The sequence below is a fragment of the Dermacentor variabilis genome, chromosome 9 (genome assembly GCF_050947875.1).
Source record: "Dermacentor variabilis isolate Ectoservices chromosome 9, ASM5094787v1, whole genome shotgun sequence".
In the NCBI taxonomy this organism is placed as follows: Eukaryota; Metazoa; Arthropoda; class Arachnida; order Ixodida; family Ixodidae; genus Dermacentor; species Dermacentor variabilis.
In genome coordinates, this window is record NC_134576.1 from 27,650,246 (window position 1) to 27,671,863 (window position 21,618).

Here is a 21,618-nt window from a genome sequence, read left to right on the forward strand (position 1 = left end):
TAGCAATGAGCATGACAGATTTCACGAAACACATCAATAAAAGCAAGCATTTGCGCCTGATCACTGTGCTTTGTCTTAAATAACACAAGGACTAAGGTTGCAGCAATTAGACCACTCATGAAAACCTCGCATTATGGCACATGAAGCAACGATTTAACGGAAGCGATAGCTGAGTCCATGATATTTGCTGTCTGGTACGCGCAAAGTACACATAAACACACAGCCTCTTTTAAAACATAGTGTCAAGCTCACGTGCACCTTTTTAAGACAGCCGCCGTCTGCTAGCTACTTGCATATGTTGAACAAATATCTGCTGACAGCTCTGAGAGTCCGCAGAGTCTGTGACTTCTGGTAAAACGAATGCGAATAAGCAAGTATGTGCAAGCAAGAATAAGCAAGTATGTGAAGCAAGGCTTTATGATACAACAATCATGTTTAAAAGCAAAGACACTGTGGCACGTGAACTGTTGGAGGCCAACCAGACTAAGAAAAGAGGGGACGCCTGTGTCGACACCCCGTCTCCGACTATTTACAGAAATGAACGCATGTTTTCAGATAAGTTTTAGATTTTGGTTAATCTTATGATTCCCTTCATATACATCTTCTACATTTTCGCACATGCGCATTCACATAATCAGTGGTTCTTTTTTTCCCTCTCTCCCCATGGCTATATATTTGACGCTTTTGACCTCAATAAACAGTTGCAAGTAGCACCTTGAAGAAGGGTAAAAAGAAGGACACCGACCACTGAATGAATACAAGAAAAGACGTTTCGGCTCCCCTGACGGGAGCCTTGTTCACAATGAAATCAAGTACGTGCGATACAATGTTTATATGGCTTTAAAATACGATGTAAGCAGCGCGTGTAGATGGGGGGGAGGGTTCCGTCATTCCGGTTGAGGGTGCTATCTGTGATTTGGATTAGGATTGATTCCAAGTGGTGTCTTGATGTCAAATTTCTCTCTTTTTCTAATATCTTTGCGTTATCCCAATCAATCCTGTGGCCCAAGTCATCTGCATGCTCTGCCAAGGCGTTTGAGGCGACTTTTTTTCTTTTTGACATCGTTGATATGCTGCTTTTTTAGATCCAAGGCACAAAGGATTATACTTCTCCCTTCTGTGCACAAACGGTTCGGCGCCGGCGCTCTACGGTTTGCCAAAAATACATAAACCTAACGTCCCGATGCGACCAATTGTTGATTTTACTCGCTCTCCGCTTCATAAACTGTCCAAATACCTTCATAAGGTTCTTTCCCCTCTCGTTGGTAGAGGCAGCACGCACGTTCAACATTCTGAAGACTTCATAAACAAGATTCGTGATTTTACTCCCGACGATCAGGAAGCGCTTGTCTCGTTCGACGTCGTGTCGCTTTTTACAAGCGTTCCTATTCGACTCGCCGCGGAAACTTGCACCGCCGCTCTGGACGATGACCCTACCCTACCAGAAAGGACGCCCTTCGACGTTCCTGACTTGAAGAGGCTCCTCCTGTTCTGCCTGGAGAACACCTACTTCACTTTTGAAGGCACCTTCTACAGGCAAGTGCACGGGACACCGATGGGCGCATCCATTTCGGTTACTACTGCAAATTTAACTATGGAATGGCTTGAGCGTCGAGCACTCGCCTCTTTCAACTCGCCGCCCAGAGTCTTCCTACGTTACGTAGACGATGTGTTCTGCATAATTCAGCGAGAAGAAATTCCTTCATTTTTGTCACATTTAAATAGTATTGAAACGTCTATCCAATTCACAGTCGAGGAAGAAAAAGATGGCGAGCTTCCTTTTCTGGACGTCCTCGTAAAACGTGACAGGCGCAGTCTGGAATTTACCGTGTACAGAAAGAGCACACACACAGGCAGGTATCTGCATTTTAATTCAGTACACCCGATGAACCAGAAGAGATCGGTAGTAGCCTCTCTTGTCGGCAGAACCAAGCGTATCTGCACAACGCCACAAAGCCGGGCTGCCGACCTACAAGAGGTTCACCGTAATCTCTCCGCATGTGGCTACCCGAGGTCGTTTGTGAACTCGGTAGAACGCCATCTGTCTCAGCCCCCAAGGCCTGACTGTGTGCTCCCAAGAAAACGCGCCCCCATACCGTATGTGCCCGGTGTGAGCGAGGGCTTAGCCCGCGTTCTACGCGGCTATGACGTTCAGGTAGCTCACGTACCGTCCCAAAAATTACGCCACCGGCTGGTAAACGTGAAAGACAAGCTTCCAAAGACTAAGTTTCCTGGCATCGTCTACGGGATTCCATGTGAAGACTGCGACTGCGTATATATCGGCGAGACAGGAAATTTCGAACAGCGGTTGAAGAGATGTCAAAAAGAAAAAAGTCGCCTCAAACGCCTTGGCAGAGCATGCAGATGACTTGGGCCACAGGATTGATTGGGATAACGCAAAGATATTAGAAAAAGAGAGAAATTTGACATCAAGACACCACTTGGAATCAATCCTAATCCAAATCACAGATAGCACCCTCAACCGGAATGACGGAACCCTCCCCCCCATCTACACGCGCTGCTTACATCGTATTTTAAAGCCATATAAACATTGTATCGCACGTACTTGATTTCATTGTGAACAAGGCTCCCGTCAGGGGAGCCGAAACGTCTTTTCTTGTATTCATTCAGTGGTCGGTGTCCTTCTTTTTACCCTTCTTCATGATGCCTCCCGACCAGACGGGCTTCCGTCAAAACCTCGACTTAAGTAGCACCTTGTTCTGTCTTTGTTCTTTCTGACTGTGCTGTCTCTGTTGGCACTTCATCTATTTCCTGTCATCTATTTCCCGCCGAATACGGCTAACATTGTGTTACACCGCGTCGTGATAGATTGCTAAGGGGAACAGTAACTTCCCTTTATTTTGCAATGCCAATAACACAGCACAACACATTGCCAAACTGGAATGCCAACGCCAGTAAACCAGCTGCCGCATACAGCCGATAACGAACTGCTACAGACGACATCGTCGCTGATGTTGCCTACGCGTCTCAATGTACTCTATATGAAATCAGCACAACAAAACGCTGCACCATTTATCACAGACTCGCAATGCCGCTGCTTTATCAATCCTCATGGCCAAGCGGGAATGTAGTTACAGGGCATTGACAGGGCATGCTCACACAACACAGTTGAGCCTGTCAACGGCCATCGCGGTGCATTTCGCACGCGTGACGTGCACCAAGAATGAAAAAGGACGCTTAAATCAGTTACTTGCGTAGCAGTCAATCGTCGATTCCTTCTTATTCTCTCAGTGAAATCCCAAATGCAACAGGTACACCACCTCCGCACACCGCCATTTTCAGTCCCTGTCCACTCTGTACTGTTGAGGCGGAGAAATGCAACCCGTCGTGCAGAAGCGATGAAGGGTGGTAAGCAGCGCCACCGCTGAAACCTCTTCCGTTTGTGTGTGCGTACTTACGATTCGCCTAGGAATAATGTTCAAGCAGCGTTACCTATGGTGATATTATGTAACTGCTGGTGAGCGTGGTCCGCGTCTTTTCTTTATATTCGTTGCGTGTTGATTTTTCGCTCTTAACAATCTCAGTTGCCCTCCACATTAAATTACGGACGGTTCTCCGTATTTCAAAAAAAGAGGTCACGTCCGTTTATTTACCTAGAATTCCGCCATTTTTCATGAAACTGAACAGTCTACGTATTTTTTACGGCAGGTTTGACGGTAAAATTACGGAAATTTTTACAGCGTATTTATTTCGGAAGCAAAAGAAAGTGCCATCCGATAAACGAGAAGCACGCTTGATTGGGCTTTTCAAACAACGCTGTGTTACCCCGCGGTGCTTGCGTCGGAGCATGGTTATGTGAATTTGACATCAGGGGTTTGGAATAAAAGGAGATTCGAATACTGTTACGTTATAGGGCCCCAGATCACCTATATTAGTATCTGTATGTCATGTCATTGTATTTCTGTGATATATATTTCGCCTAGTTTACTAATTATTTGAAGTGATATTCTGCTTATTATATTACGGTATTCATAGCATTGTTTCTTATATTTATGCGTTGCTTAGCCGCTGACTGAACAACGAATTACGCGGGACGTCGACCTCTGTGAGGAGGCATGCACTGTTTGCCCCCTTTTGTAACATCTCGTGGGCACGTTTTGAGCATGTCTGAATAAAATTGGCGGATAATATCAAATGGTGCGGAAACTTGAAGCACAAGCAAAACCCGATGTGCCAGAGGCAAGCGGCGCGTGCACAAACAGTTCAAGTCAGGACGACCTCGGAAGGCAACAGCGCGCCCGCATGGGGTCGACTGCGGAACGGTGCCACGAGGGTGCACACTCGCTCGGCGCTGCGGGCGCTGCTGCCGTTCTCACCGTCTTGGTCAGCGGGAGACCATTCGTCTACGCGGCGCTTTCGCCGATCGTGCCGACGCGATGATAGAACGGCAAAAGGTTTCAAAAAAGAAAGAAAGAGACTGCGAGCATGGGGTAATTGAGGCTGTTGATTCTTTGCTTGTTTCAGTTGCACTGAATATGAGGATGGCTGGCTGCAGTCGTCGGCATCGGTCGAGTATGGCGAGACGCTTCGACGGGCTGGAAGCTGGCCGAGAGTAGAGCTATGGATCTGCCTGGAGACTTGAGTCCTGGAAAAACACTGAGGAGAAAAATTCTTCTCTACAGGTGCTCCGATCTTTCCCTTTTTCTTGGATCGCAGAACAATGATGCTTGTAGGCAGTTTAGAAAGTTTCCCACATCGTGGACGCTGCCAATCACCTGTAAAAAAGGAGGCGAACTCAACGCATTTGAACCTAGTGCAAGTGAAGCCCCTTTTAAGCGTTTCAATTAAGTGCTATGCATTTTGCTTCGTGATTGACACAATGTGCTCGTTTCTTCGTGAGATCACGTAGCAGTAACAAAATATCGATGAGATAGGAGTTCATATGTGCTGTTCGCTGTAATTGGGCTTAGGATTTCAAGGACTCATTACAGTCCGGGGATTTCACGTTAGACGTCAGTTCACAAAGCGCACGACGTAAGAGAGGCACGGTAGGAACTCTCACGTGATACAACCGACGAGCGAGAAAGCAGGTAAAAATGTAGCAGCACCGTAACAGGACTGCGATATGTGGTACTTAAAAAACGAGGATGCCTCGTTGGGTGCGGTGTTTCACAGCGCGCGTAATGCCATCGGCCACGAGACGCACTATCGTATGCGATATCGTCTCAGAAGTATATTCATATACAGGTTTAACTATTCTCAGCTCAACTACTCTACGACGGAGAAAGAGACTTCTGCCGTCGTCATGGCAGTGCAATACTTTACATCAATACGGGTGATCATTTACAAGCTTTACGGAATTTTAAGAAATAGCGTGTGGCCAATAACACAATTTTTGTCCTTGAGCTGGTTTTTTTTCGAAGAGGCGGACATAACTATTTCAAGAAATTAAAACACATGTTCAACTAATTAACCAAGATTTCCAATAAACCTCGTAATTATTTCCTTTAGGACATTTCTTGCAATTTACGAATTGTAGACGGTGAGCTAGCAAGAGATATCTACGTGAAACGAATTTCCGGGATGACACAAGTTTAGAGATATCATTTCGTAAAATGTGGGACGAAATACATGGGCGTTCAAGTTACTTCTGTGCATCAAGGCATAAAAGAGCTTGTTCATCTTTTCTCGCGCCAACTAAGGCTGGGCACAAGAATACACACAGGACACACCCGGCGCTAACTTCCAGAAAAATGTTTTATTATCGAAAAACAGGTTGTACTTCTATGCTGATTCAGATAAATCCCAGTCACGTCTACATGTCAGAGAAATCAGAAGAACGAAATTTTAGTAATAGAGCATAGCATGGTGGGGGGGGGGGGGCGCAAAGATTTCATTAGACGATTGATGGACGGATAACGCTGAACCCTTTAAATCGGGCGGTGGAACACGCCACCTGGCCTTTGCTAGTAATGTATTTTTTACTTAGTCGAGGGTGAAATTTCACTCTTGCTTTGATTTAAGCCGCCAATCATATAACCTCCGTTTGGTTATTCCGACCCGCATAAAGTACCTTTTTCCTCCTCCATCCATGAAGCCCAATGCTATAAAAAAATCCGAAGACGGTCCCGTTCCTAAAGGAATAGAAGATGGGTGCCCGCGGATTGCTCTGGCGCTAGCTGCTCGGAAGGGGCACGGAGCATGAATTTCTTAGTGTGTCATACACATTTTCCCGTGGCACTGTAACGTTACCGAGCCCTTTCGGCACGTATGCGACATCACGTTGCCAACTCTTCTTCACTGAGGATCCGTTCTAGTAGCACTGTTAACGTTCCGCTGTACACCACCACAATTTTCGACTAGCCACCGCAAGCTAAGTGAGGGGAAGCGGTTCAATCACAGACGCCGGCACCACCCTCCTTACCCTGTTATTTACTTTTCGTTCTGGCTCGGCTCCATCGAAACCACCTCCACTTGAGCGTGCTCCTCACCTCTTGTCAGTTAATTCGATAAGGAAATCTGCTCAATGTAGGCAATGCTATTCGCTTTAAAAGCAACAAGAATTGTCCTCCTATAAACGAGGATCATGGTTGACTGGCCTTTTGAAACAACACTGCGGGTTACCGCCCGATGCTTGCGTTGGTGCTTAAGTAACTTTGACGTCAGGAGATCGGAATAAAACCAGATTCGATTAGTTTTACGTTATAGGGCCTCTGGCAATGGAATTGCTGCAAGCTACGCAAGAAATTGGCTAATTTTACGAACTACCTAGAATCCGCGACAATCCCTCCCGACGCTATCTGTATTCAAGAAATAGGGAAGCACAACCAAAAACTCAAAGGATACGAACTTTATGCTCACACAGATTACCCTCAAGTAGCCACATTTGCAAAGAAGGACGTCGCAATTAGCATACATTGTTTTCGGGCGAACCTACTCAGCAGCAGATAATCATGGTTTGGCAGCAGAAAATGGGGCAGACCTAAAGCAGTTATTGTCAACTTCTATGGTATGGTTCTCTCAGAGAGAAAAAGGCGGATTTTGAAAACGTGGTGGCCACAGCGCTGTGACTCGCTTAAGGTAGGGACCGATTAATATTGTTAGGAGACTTTAACAAACAACACTCAACCTGGGCCTACAGTAGAGGCGATGCTAAGGGCATCTTGTTAGCAGATGTCGTAGAGTGCTACGGACTTTTCCAGCTAAACCAACCGGAGCTCCAAGTGCGAATCGGGAACAGTGTGTCGAAGTACAAATCCCCCGACCTCACGTTCACCAATAACGAAATTGATAGGCCATGGACGAACCTAGGTGTAAACCTAGGAAGCACTGGTTCGGCCCCATCGAAACCCTCTCCACTTGGGCGTGCTCCTCGCCTTCTGGCAGCCAGTTACCAACAAAAGACAGCTCAATGTAGGAAATGTTATTCATTTTGAAAGCAAAGTAACCTCTTATAAACTAGGACAGCGCTTGATTGGGCTGTTCAGGCAACACTACGGGCCACTGCCGGATGCTGGCGTCGGCGGTTACCCAAATTTGACGTCATGAGATTAGAATAAAAACATATTTGAATAGTTTTAAGCTATAGGGCCCCAGGTAAAGAATGCAAAGAATCGCAATCTAATTGAACAATTTTTCTTATCTAATTGACTCACACGAGGCGAGGAGCACACTCAAGTGCAGCGGGTGTCGATGGGGCCAAGCCAGCACAGTGAAAACAGACAACCGGATCAAGAGGGTGGTGACGACGTCTGCGATTGGTACACTTTCCCTTGCTTGGCTTGTGGTGGGTGGCTGGTCGAAAATCACGGCAGCGTGCAACGGAAGGTTAGAAATGCCGCTAAAACGGATCCCCTGCGAAGAAGAGTGGCCAGAGCAACGCCGTATGTGCACCGAAAGGGCTCGGTAACGTTACACCTCCACTCAAGATGTTTCTTACACACAAATAAATTTATGTTCCCCGGAAGCTACGACTTGCAACTGGCAGAGCGATTGGCGGGCAGCCATCGTTTATTCTCTTTGGAACGGGGCACCACCTGGCTATACAGAAAAAAAAAAGAAATTGTTCGGCATAATAATGCACCTTTATACGTACACGTCACTGTGACGCGGTGAGTTCAGGCGGTTTTATTACGTCTCGTGACAGACAGGCGAAGAGAACGCAGTCCAAGAATGCTTGCTGAATAGCAGAGGGCTAATGGCAAAAAATGCATCAGAAACAACTGTCTGTTTTGTTTGATAAAATAAAGCATGATAAGTGTGCACATATTATGTCAAATGCGGCGTTTTCACCATTTTCATGACGTCGCATTACAGACAGGCGAAGTGGGGGTGGTCCGGAAGTTTTTTGGCCAATCGTGGAGGGCTGACAGCAGAATTGGAATAGACAAGTTTGGAACAGTTTACGTTATAGCGCCGTAAGTGACGACACGCTAAAGAGATTGTCCAAATTTTATAACGACACGGTATGGACAGAGGACGGCTTCCTTCAAATAGAATGGAAGGAAGCCAAATTTATCTTCATTCCTAAACCGGGCAAGTCGCGTACCGTCAACAAGCTTCGAGCCATCTTCCTAATGGCGGGCGCAGCCAACCTCTTTGAAAAGGTTGTGCAGGTCCGGCTCTGACATGTTCCCCTCCAGCATGTTCAGTTGCCGACCCCATGTGTCGGCGCAGGCCGTGTTTTTACTACTAAAGTATGAGGTCCCATCAATCTAGCTATTTGTGCTGCTGTTTATGCTTATGCTGTGTGTGCCAGATTTATCGATACATGCCAACCAGCACCGTGCTTGCGAAGCCCACGCTGTTTCCTACGTTCCCTGATGTGAACGTTTCTGCAACTTCTCTTCTAGTTGTGATGCAATGTCGTATGAAGCGGTAGTGATTTAGTATTGGCACTGTCCGTGTTTTGAACTGCATACTGGACAAGTAGTGAGCAGTTGTTCCTTAAGACAGCACTGCGCTGAAGTTTTGTCTGTCTCAAAATTTTATAAGCATATTATTTTGATCGCATCTTAATTTAAGTTTCCTATGTCGCATTTTGGCTGGTTATCAAGCGCGAACTGTAATGACGTAAAATCTTTTAAGAATGATTTTCTTACATACTTGAACTACGATGCGGCATGCGGTTCGCTTGAAGTTGCTGCAAAGACGGAGCGTACAAACACTTCGTTTTCTAGGCGGTCGAGATGACTTAACACGTGGTAAATATTGTCTGATCATGAACTCATTCTTTGCTCTTTCCTACTCAGGCTATACAGGAGGAGAGGTAGTGAAATATTCAGCGTATAGTTTCACGGTTCACAATGACATAGGTTGCAGTGAACCGGTCACAGTTACATATGTCGCAGTGGTTAGACAAGTGCGAATGTGAAAGAAAATCATTCGCACGTGTCTAGGCACTGCAACCTATGTCATTGTGAACGGGTATTTTATGACACTGATATTTTGTTTCCTAATATAAATGAACGAAAAAATCAAATTACAGAAACATTCCTTATAATAAAGCATGCTTAAAAATGCATCAGTCAGCTATTGGTTTCTATATATCACTGACAAAGAATTTGTATTCTTGAATCCTCCATCAAGCTTTGTAATCTGTTCATAGAAATAGTGATGACTCGTTTTGCACATGCTCGGTGCAGCTAACTGGCGCTTTTATGTTCTCTTTCCATATATAAACAGTTGCAAGTAAGGGCTCGTGTGTCGGCTTCTCTGCGTCCTTGTCTATTTTGCGTGCTATAAACTTTACCATTAATAAACTATGTAATTGACATTTTGAGTGAGTAAACTATTTATGCTGAAAATGGGTAAGAAAAAATTTGGGAAATTGAAATTATTCAGGCCATAAATTTGGGGGGGGGGCTATAACAATAGTTTGAGTCTGGCTTTTGCAGAAACGACCTTGCACGCTTTCCTAATTTTAATAAAAAAAGGCAAAGTCAGACATACACCCGTTATTAGCAATTGCTAATTTTAATAGCACGTCGTAAACAACGCAGGCAAGGTTATGCATTGAAAAATGTGCCCCATCCTTGCCATGTCCTCTACAGGTATACAAGGATGGCGGCTACAATTTTAGCGTTCATGTGAACTTGCATGGGAACCTTGTTAAAAAGCTGTCGAATATATGTGATGTGCTCAGCTGAACGTGATGTTAACACTGACCATCTTGTTTCTGTGCAGGGTTCATTCTGCAAACATTCTCAGAGACATCAACTCTGAATGTAAAAAAAAAATACATTATCATGTATGTTTGCTAGAGTTTATACTACAGCTGCCATGCCGTAATCAACTTAGTTACTTTTTATATAATATTCTTATTAATTTCTCCATTACTTTCCTCAAAATTCTCTGTAAATATAATTCTGTGAATAGACTTCTTTTATTGCAAACTTGCATCAAATTTCCACGTACATGCACCTTCTGGGTTGCATATTGCCTTTTACCAACATGTTCACACATACTGACAAATGCTTACACTATGCTACTAGGTCGTATGTAGGACAAATGAAACTAGGGGCTAGTAAAACATCAGGAGCAAGTACATAAGCACATGTAAGTAAAATGATGGCTAAATGTTACTACATTGCCTAAAAACTTGTGTTGGTTGACGGTTACTAGAATGTTTACAGTCCATCTATGAACACGCTTCAATTGAAGTACGGTGTTGACGGGATATTACTAAGGTGTATAAAGACAAATGTTAACAGGTGATTGGTACGAAGTTGACGAAGTCTACAAGTGTTCTCCTCTTGGAAAAATGTTAGTATAGTGCATAAACAAATACCTGTTAAAAGGGGATTGGTAGGAAGTTCGCAGAACGCTTACAAACGTTGTTCAATCGGAAGAATGTTAATGTGGTGTATAAAGAAGTCCTGGTAATAGGGGATTGGTAAGAAGTTGGCAGAACGTTTACAAACATTCTTCAATTGGAAGGATGTTAATGGGTGGTTGGTAGGTAGTTGGCAGAAGATATATGAACATTTTTTTTCTTTTGAAAGAATGTTGCTAGGGGTGTATAAAGACAAATGTTCACCTGAAATCGGTAGCAAGTTTCAAGACATCCTATGAGCACGTTTCTATTGGGAGTTGGTGGCCAATTGTTTCTAGTGTGTTACAAGAGCGTTGTTAGGATGTATATAGACTGTTGATAGGTCTTCAAATGACTTTTCGTAGGTTCTAGTAACAATAGTCTAAAGACGGTCTAAAAAATGTTGGAAGAAATTTTTATAAGGGATTAACACACAGCGCTAACCTTCAATAAGGGCGGGATTGACTGTGCAGCGCTAAGCGGCGCTGTTGGTACTCAATTTCTTAGCCAAAAAATTCTTACGATGAGATCGCGGTGCAACCGAAATGGCAGTGCATTGAACTTAAGGCGTCGCATCAGAGTGAGGAGGAGCAAAGTTTGGTATAAACGACAAGAAATTAAAGACGCGCGATTAATTTATAGCATGATCGTACATCACGCACTTGTAGTTGAGGCTTTAGTATTGGAGTAAATTACTGCCCATTCGACGGCTTCCCTTTTCCGGGCGTCTGCTACAGCACTGACAAGTGCGCTCGCTCGTTCACCGCACCACCATAAAAACAAATGCCGTGGAATCGTTACGCATTCCTCTGGCATTTCTGCGAGAGACAGGAATGATGGACAGTGTGGTGGCACATATGGCACAGAAAAAGACCCTGAGTGGAAGCATTTGGCGGCCAGGCCTGACAGGCTAACCGCGCCTGCATACCTCGCCACGACCACCACCACCGTATTACATAGCGACTAAATGTATTTATTTCGATATCAATTACGGAATTTAGAAACCAGCTTCATAATATATAGTTCGTATGGCTACAAGGCAAGAGGCCGGCATGGTATGTTATCATGCTGCACATGTTGCAGGTGCCCTTCTAATGCCTCGCACATAAAACTCAACATCAGCTCCCTCGGCAGCCGATACCGCCTAAGTTGCTGGTCAACGATGTCATCGACCGCCAACCCACGACGAAATGTGTGCTCCCTTCGCATAGGATCCCTCTCCAGTGCACCGAGAGCTATTAAATTAGCCCTAAACTTGTCCAGTGATTACGACACTGTCTAATGAGATATTTGAGCACTGCTGTTTACGTGTTTTCGTTTTGCAATATACTGAGGTAAAGAATTTGAGACCGAAATCACCGCACCCAGTGGCACTGGGCCAGTGCCGTTAGCGCCTTGGCAGATCGAGGGGTCGTATGGGAACTCCGGCATGATAAGCGGCATCGGACGCAGAGGCGAAATGGGCAAAGGTGCGCACACATATCAATTTTGGAGACCGGTAATAAATTATAGGTTGGTGCCTGCAAATTTCCTGATTTCATTACCTCACCTAATTTTCCGCCGTCCTAGATAGCGGTTCCTTTCCCCTGGCACAAACTGTACTTCTAGTGGACCTCTGATTATCTGCCCTATGAATTACGGGACCTGCCAAGCTCATGTTTTACCTCTTAATTTCATCTACCACTACCCCCGTTTGCTCTCTGATCCACACCGCACTCTTCCTCCCGCATAGCACGAGACATAACATTTTCCGTTCCATCCTTGTTTGAGCGGTCCCTAACTTATTCTCGAACTTCATTATTTACCTCCAAGTTTCTGCTCCGTATCGTAGTACTTGAAGAATGGAATGATTGTACACTCTTCTCTTCAACGACAGCGGTGAGCTCCCTGTCACGATTTGGTATTCTCGTACGTGCTCCGACCCGTTTTCATTGTGCAGATTTCCGTTTCATTATCAGGGTTCCCCGTGAGTAACTGATCTGGATAATCTTACTCCTGTACATGCTCTAGATGCTGACTGCTGATCATGAATTCTTGTTCGCTTGCCAGGTTATTCAACGTTACTATTGTCTTCGGCACGTTATTCTTCAACCTAGTATTATACTTTGTCTATTAGGGTCCTGAATCAATTGTTGCAATGTATGCCGACCGTTGCTGAACAGGACAATGTCATCGGCGAGCTCAAGGTTGTTGACATATTCGCCGTGGAATATGGCCGGTAATGCTACCCCGTCCAATAGCTTGAATGCTTCTAAGCATTCACTTAATACAATCGGAGAGATTGAGTCTCCTTGCCAGACTGTTATTTCCACGTTTTTTGCGGATAATTAAAACGTGTGAAGCCGGAGCTGTCACTGAGGCAGAGTCGAAGCATAAGAAGTTACGCATACGAGATCTGTGGCTGAACGTAAATATGATGGTTACACATATATGAAATAATTATTTAGTTCTCAGCACAATGCTGCATGCATCACGGTCTTGATATGAAGTTCGTTCAGTCCTTGAGTACAATCCATACGATATGCACTTACACTGCTGAATACACACAAATGTCGTAGCTTCGCCAAAACGCTGCGCAGTGATCTAACTGTGCGCCGCCAGGACATTACACAAGACAGCGTAATTAGAGCGACGTAAATGTTGACCTTGCTGGTACGACATGTTTTACTGACCCCGCTTAGCGCCGCTCACGCTTCACATTGTTCATTTAGCGATACCCGGTCACTGTGACCGGATTTTTTGATGAGGTCATATAAGCACTCACCACTTTTTTATCATCGCCCAGCCCAGCGCATTCACTCCCCTTCCCCCTTCTCCAGTGCACAGTAGCAGACTTGAGCGCACTAGCTGAAGTCGACCTCTCTGTCTTTCCTGTCAATAAATTCTATTCTATTTCATATATTATGACGTCATGTTGACCTGACTATTGGGCAGCAGGCGCGGAGCACAGTAACACTGTGGCAGGCTGGAAGAAAATTCTTGAGCTGAATTTTCAGACACCTACTAAAGGGACACTAAACGTAAATATTAAGTTAAGCTAAAGTGATAGATTAGTACTTCGGAATCTTTAAGGCGACAATATTATCGCGAACAGGGCCCTAATAATCGAGAAACAGGTAAATGCAACACATGATTAGAGATACCCCCGGGACTTTCAAGCACTTACCCGATGACGAAAGCACTCCTCAGTTAAGTTCTGTCACCAGTACTCAACCATTCGTTGCAAAAAAATATCATTGTATTGTATTCAGTGGTATAAAGTTTGTAAAGAGGGATAAGGTGCCTCAGAAAGGCTAGCCAACGTTTCGATAGGAGGACCTATCTTCTTCAAAGACGCCCTCATAATCCTCGGCATGTTTGTTTTACAGGGTTAGTGCAGTGACATCACGTGCGGGTGTTGTCGCTGGTGGCTGGGTTTAAAGGGAGCTATTTCAGAGGTAACATGCGCTGTCGTCCGACGTCTGTGAGCTTCGTTCCCAAGACGAGGGGACAAGAGCGGGAGAGTGGCAGCGCGAGGCGAAATAAGCAGAAAGAAAAGTAGTGAAAAAAAACAGGGTGACACCAAGAGAAAAAACGAGAAACAAAAAGAAAGAGAAAAAGAAATTTTAAGAAAGACGGGGGCCTGGGAGCGCGTTGGGGAGGCGAGAGGTTAGGAAGCATTCAGTGGTTTCGTTGGCGGCATGTTCATGTGGCATTAGAAGAGCTGGTCAGGGGGTAAATGCGCGAGTAACACAAACGACAAAAAAAAAACATGAATTGAAAAAGTGACTTGAGAAGTGCAGCAGCAATACGTTGAGTAATTTTGTAGTAGTTAAGATGGCAACGAGGAGTCGGCGGTAAATGTAAGGGGTGACTGAAAGGCAGCGGCATGGTCTTTCAAGGTGCATTGCCCCAGTCGCTCAACGTAGGTGTCGTTATGGCGGCGTCCAGAAATGGCGATACCCCGGCAGATAGCATCTCCACATTCCTTAACCCTTGGTGACTTGCCAAAAGCACTTCCGTCATTTGTACAAGATACGCCCCACCTGCTGAGAATTATTAAGGACATTAACACTAAAGGCACACTACTCCACTACACAATTCTCGCAATACTAGACGTCACGGTGCTGTACACCAACATTCCAATCCCTGATGGTTCATCTTCGATAAAACAAAGGCAGTCTAAACACAATGCACAACACTCTACTGAAATCTACTTGTCTCTCCTTGAATTAGTTCTAAGATATAACTACTTCTAATTTGAGGGGAGTTACTCCCTACAGATACATGGTACAAGCATGGGTACGCCTTTTGCACCAACCTACGGGAATATATTTATGGGGATTCTAGAAACATATTTCCTCTCGCGCTGCACTGAGAAGTCCCACACATACCTATGATACATAGACGGCACACTCACAATATGGGGACATGGTCAAGACCGTCTAGGTAAATACGCATCATTTCTAAATTCTTTTCACCCAACAATAAAATTCACATCAGAATCCTCAACTGAGCGCATAAACTTTCTGGACACAACAATATACATTGACAATGAGGAACTTAAGACAACGCTGTATAGGAAACCTTTCGACAAACAACAGTACTTGGAATACACCAGCCACCATGCCAGACATTGCAAATAAGGCATTTTTAAAGGCCAAGCAACATGACTACGTCGCATTTGCGCTTAAAACCAAGACTACACAGATAGACTCGATCACCTTAAAGAAACCCTGTCAAACAGGAACCACCCGAAAAGTGACCTTCAAACAGCCTACACCGCTGCAACTAAACTTGATCGAGCCGAGGTCCTCAAGCCCCGCCCGAGGATCACAAGAACAACAACGCCTCTTCTTACTACTAAATTCTCAAATGCACTCCCAAACGTGAACAACATCCTCAGTAAATACTACCCAATTCTCACCAGCAACCAGAAACTTAATAAGATTTTTCCCGACCCTCCCAGAGTAGCCTACACAGACAACACCAACTTTAAAAATGTTCTTGTGCACGCCAAACTAAAGACAAAGAGGTAGTTAGGAATCTGTCCCTGTGGTTGCCCGAGGTGCTCTACATGCCAACATATTCAATCTACTACTACAGTAAAAAGTACAGCGTCGAATTACGCACACAAAGTAACTTCGCCTTTCACCTGCACATCGAGCAACGTAGTCTACTGTCCAGAATGCGCCGCTTGTAGCAAACAATACATAGGTGAGACTGGACAACAAACTCATACAAGACTCAATGGTCACTGCCGGACCCAAAACACAATTTACCGAAAGCAGTAGCCAGCCACTTTAATGAACATGTTTCGTTATCGCTTCGTTATCGCGTAGCCCTGCGCTAGTTTTGCTTGCTCGCGAAACTCGCATTAACTGCAAGTAGCAGAGAATCCAACTTCCATGTGACGTCCCGGTATGCCCGAACGGTCTACGCCACTTGACCAAAAAGCAGCTGGGACGGCGAATCTTGAGGCATACGTGTCTTGGCTCAGTTCCGCTGTCTGTCGGGGGCCGTTTTACAAACCGACTGCGGCAAAATGCGGTGATGGCGTGTGTAACGTCACCACTTCCCCGGTAGAGTGGCGGGAAACTTGAGTTTCGAAAATGTTGCTCGGACCCTTCAGATCCAATTTTCTCGTAAACTAAGTACTTTTTTAGCCCGAAACAAGCGTTGCGAGGTTTCTGGAATGGTATTTAAACAATTCACGTCGACTTATTATTTGCCTTTAGTGTCCCCTTATGTGTTTTAAGTGAGAGGAGGAAACTATAGAAAAAACATCGCACGCAGCGACTGAAAAACCTGAGTGACGTCATTTCGCCCAGGGCTGATGTTAGTCTGGGGTTTAGAATAGCCACCTTCAGGCATTCATAAGACGACGATGGCTGCCACTCCTGCCGCTTTCCTGTGTTGTCTGGTCGTCCCATGGTATTCTGCCACCTAGTGGCTTTGTGCATGCAAAATAAAAGCTTAGTTGCGTCTGTATGGGCGTTACGCTGCACGCTATTTTACCAGAAAACGAAGTGTGGCCGTGATGCTCATCAGTGTGTTTATGTAACTGTGAATCTGTGTGCGTGCGTGCGTGTACGTGTGGGTATTCGTGTGTGTGTATGTGTGTACGTGGACTCACGTGACAATTCTTCGCTTCGTTCATGAGGCGTATTTAATTTCACATCACTCTTGTTCAAGCACTCTACATGATTTTCGCATCAATGGTGGTACTTGAATTTATTCGGCTTTTCTTTTCGTATATGTGTCATCGCATTGACTTCCCGCTGCATGTCATAGAGAGGATTGCCATCCGTCGTACGCGTGCGGTGGCTCACCCCATAGCCCACAGAATGCGCAAAACCATGGGCACAGACACTACGTCGTTACGATGTTGTGATTAATTGAAGCTATCAGCTATTTAATATAAGGCTCAGGCTAACAGCACGGAAAACGGCAACAAATTGTGCAACAGCAAGAAATTTTATTAATGAAGAACGTTCTGGCGTTTTTTCATTGTTTTATCACGCATGGAGGATTACAACCTGGAAGCATTGGGAAATATAATCATCCGCAGCCGTACGAGCAAGCGAAAGCTCCATCTACAAAAAAAAAAGAAACAAGAAAAGAAAGAAAAGTATAAAAGTGTTCAAAACACAATCGTCACAAACGTGACGGTTGTCTGGGATGAACCCTACACTTCTATTTGCTAGCACCCAGCAGAGTGTCATGACGAGTACGAAAATTCAAGTTAGTGCGAGCATACAGAAATGCGGTCCATTAGAGATTAGGCAGAAAGCCGCCGCATAGCATTGATGTCACTGGCATCCACAGCAGTGCACGCCCAATACAATTATGCACGGAAACAGCTCAGTGTACTTTGAGATGACAAGTCAGATCGCGGCACAAAGATATAAGCACACGCGATCCTCTGCTGCCAGTTGTGGCCTCTGGCCAATCAGCCGCAGCAGCGCGTTCCAACGCTTACCCGCGTCCACTCGAGCAGACAGACATAATTATGTTCTATACGGCGGCCACACCCCTATCGTATACATTTCTTTTAAGTCTTCATGTGCGACGGCTGTTTAGGTTTTGTGAATCGACTTACACTTACTATTGGCGGAAACACTGAAGTTCGCACCTGCGCTACGCTTACGTATACGAACTTTTTTCAACTACAGCGCTTGTCGTTGTAGCAGCGGACATCGCAAGCTCGCTAATCTTTCGTTCGGTTTTAGCTTTGTGAATACGCTTTTCTTTCGTAATATTTTTCATAGGCCATAATTTGTTCGTAAATTCGCTTATTGAATTCCGCCCCAGATTTATTTGCAGTTCTCGCAGTTATACTTATACTCCTCAAAACGTCATAAGAGACGTGTACGTTGCTGGGAAAATATGAAGAAAACCGGGAAAACCACTCACAGGAACATTTGTGTCACCACTGATTATTTTCAAGAGTGTCGGTCCAACGCAAGCAGAGATAATTGACTTGTTTTATTGATAAAGATATTGATGTCTTATTGGAGCATGCGCTTGAATTTTGGTGACATAACGACGAAAGGTCACCGGGTTTTTTCGACCAATGAGCCATCCAAGGCTTTCGCTTTAATTTTAAATTTAAAGTTTGCAGTGAAGCAGTTTGTGTAGTCATACACGATAGAACAAGGCGGTAATTTTACGAAAATAGCGTGATCACAACCGCCATAAGACGGCATCTCAAGGTGCGCTAGGCCTGCATTGGTTGTTCGTGTCTGCTCCTCGTGTCCAGCCATGTACAGGGCGCTTGTGACAGCCGTGTTGGCGCTTGCACAACAGCATTTTTTGCAAATCGTCAATTCTTTATCGGACTAAGCTAGCGACGGCTTACTGACGCATGATTGCGCCAGAGCGAAAATCTGTCCAGCTTCAGCCCAATGTGTTGGCGGGCATGTTGATGCGCATCCATAAATACTTTGTTTAGCACAATACAATGAACACAATAAAGGCGACAGGACAAGGCACTGCTCTAAACAAGTTGAGAGTAGTGCCTTGTCTTGTCGCCTTTCTTGCGTCCGTTGTATTGCGGTAAACAAAGTATTGATCTGTCCAGCTTCCTTTATGACTCTAGTAAGCTTGTACTTTTGCTGCTAATGACAGCAGAATGAAGCAGAGAGGAGCACTGATGCTGTTCGTAACGAAGGGCGAGAAAACCATCTGAGGTAAGTTTGCCAGTCCTATTTTCGGCACCCGGTTGAGCGATAATACTAGAGTGATAATAGAAGCTGAAGAGATTGCTACTCTCGGGAAGCATGTGTCAGTAAGCCGTCGCTAGCTTGTTCCGATAAAGAATTGAAGTGTGGCGGGTACACAAGACTGTGGTGTTTATTACTTAATATATAAGTACAACCTGGTTTTCGATAATACGAAACTTTTGGAAGTAAGCGCCGTGTGTGTCTCCTTGTATCCAGTCTCATTCGCGCTAAAAAACTCGGGTAGAGATGATATACCAAGAAGCCCACATTGCTACTGTGGTTATAAAAAAGAGCTGTGTTAAAAACGTAAGTGAAACAACAGTGCATTTACGGCAAATTTAATGGTGTATATCGCGGAACTGGTGTCATTCTCGAAACATATTCCAAGTGGAAACGCCTTGCAAGCTCATCGGATATCATTCGTAAACTGCAATATGTGCTGTACAGTATTTTATGAGTTTATTAGTACATTCGGTAAGGAGTTGAATATGTGTCTCAATTTATCGTGCAGGTAATGTCCTCCTCCTTAAATAACCCTGCTCAAAGACTACAATTATGCTATCTGCAACAGGCGATGTTTAAAAATTTTCGAAAACTGAAACATGATCAACCCGCATATGTCCTCCTAGTTGGTTCTTAGCACGATAGTGCATTCTTAGCGTATTCATTTGTTGGTTACAGCGGCTATGGACGAGCCATGGGAATGCAGCGTATTCAGCTATGCTACGGTTGCAAGGATATTATACGCCGCTGTACATTTAATTTTCTTTCCGTACAGCTTCGTTTTCGTCGGCGCCGCAGTGATGATCATCTGCTACCATTCCTGTAGTCCGTTGAAGCCACGCGATCTCACGGCCTCCAGCCCGGCCTCTACTTCCCGTCGGAAGCAAGAGCCAACGTGCGCTGACGTGTCTCACGGCTCGAATGGCCGAGGCAAGTTGCCTCGGCAGACCGGGCAAGGCGTGACCGGGCACCCCAATGCCTCGTCACCAGCCCCGAGGGTGCGCCTGGTGTACAACCGGGTGCCAAAGTGCGGCTCGACGACGCTGCTGACACTGCTGCGCAGGCTGTCGGCCAGCAACGGATTCCGGCACCTGCACTGCAGGACTTACGACAAGAGGATGCTCACAAGCGACGAGCAGGTGCCGCTGACCTTACGCAATTCTAAAGAGACAACATGTAGGGTTAAGCAAGTCGTGAGATATCTATGAAGTCGTAAGAAGTCGGTCACCTGTTTTTCGCAGGCAAATCTATGGCACTCAATCAGAGTGGAGGCTGGGAAACACCAGTAGGACATTTTGATTTGATACTAGAGTTAGTCTCAAAGCACCGGATCTGACGTCATCGATTTTAGTGTCATGATGGACACGGGGGAAAAATTTGCTGAAATGGTGCAGCGAGAATGCTAGGCACGATAACTTTGCTAACTAAAGGAATAAAATAAACATTGCTAAGCACGTTTCTTCCGGCTGCGCTCTTGTGCGGCAGCTGCTGTACCAATCCCAGGAACATAGTGAGCCAGTGTATCGCAACGTCACGGCGCATCCACTTTCGGGGCACTCTAAACGGGGAGGCTGTTCGAAGAGACCCGTATAACAGTAAATTATTTGGTTCACTCCGACCTCTGCCAGTGTTCTTATTTTTTATAGCTTATAGCACAATTGTACAATTCTCTACTAGTTAGGACCAACTTTTGTGGGAGACACATTTGCCGCACTTTAGTGAGAAACATTGCGTGCTTTGCTTGCGGAAAGGCGGCCTATTTTTCTCGTCATGGCACACCTTGCTGCCCACAGCGACTCTCGTAGAACCGCGTCGTACAATGAACAGAGAATCGGGCTGTTCAGAGACATCAAACAAAGCCGGATGTGAGTGTTTCCGCAGAGAGAGGCCAGTGTGAAGGTCTCTCTTCTAGAACTGAATGGAGAGGCTGCTTCTTGTACGTGCTTGCCTGCAAGTAGAAGGACTGTAGCTGCACTGTGCAGTAGTCATAGCCTTCCGGCGTCTCTGAGTTAGGGGTGAGAAACACATGGTCACTCTGTTTCTCATCTTCAAGTGACTTGAGACGACCTCGAAATCGTATCAGTAACGCAGTGGACATAATCTGAAGATGCTGCATTGTGCATTCGCCTTCATGTGGCCTAATGTTTATAGTGTAGTTCAGAAAATAACCTGATGCTTTAAAGTGCACAGAAAAAAACTTGATTCCAATTCAAGATTTTCACCACAGTAGGTACAAAAAGTGTTGCACCTATCGAAGTTTCTGTGGATGAGAAGTGGATATTATGTTCACATTGAAACACCGATGTTGTGAGTTGGAACAACATCATGCCAAGAAACAGTCTTGTTCGCTTTATTTTGAGCTGATTATCATGTGCGAATGAAGAGGGGCATGTAGTCTGTATCGGCCTAATCGAGCAACAGCGTTTGCGCCAACTTATTACTCAACCTAAATAACCTTGATTAAACATCCCGATGCACTCCCGCGTGAGCAAATCTTTCCAAATGTCAGAAATAAGGCACATGCTCACACGAGCATTAATTAGAAGGAGATGCCACCTGTGCTGATTCGATCATACTTGTTTAAAGTTTGTGCTCGATTCAGTAATGGACGCTGCTGTAATAATGCAGCCCACGCAT

The 21,618-nt window shown here is 45.1% G+C and overlaps 1 protein-coding gene across 1 annotated transcript in view; it reads left to right on the plus strand.

Moving 5' to 3' along the window:
- LOC142592563 (uronyl 2-sulfotransferase-like) overlaps positions 1–21,618 on the plus strand; it is a 157,188-nt gene that overhangs the window by 30,740 nt on the left and 104,830 nt on the right. Inside the window, exons 2-3 of the mRNA XM_075704081.1 lie at positions 4,486–4,643; positions 19,757–20,120. Of these exons, the coding sequence (XP_075560196.1) occupies positions 4,582–4,643; positions 19,757–20,120 (426 nt within the window). The 5' untranslated portion in view covers positions 4,486–4,581. The remainder of the gene's footprint in view (positions 1–4,485; positions 4,644–19,756; positions 20,121–21,618) is intronic.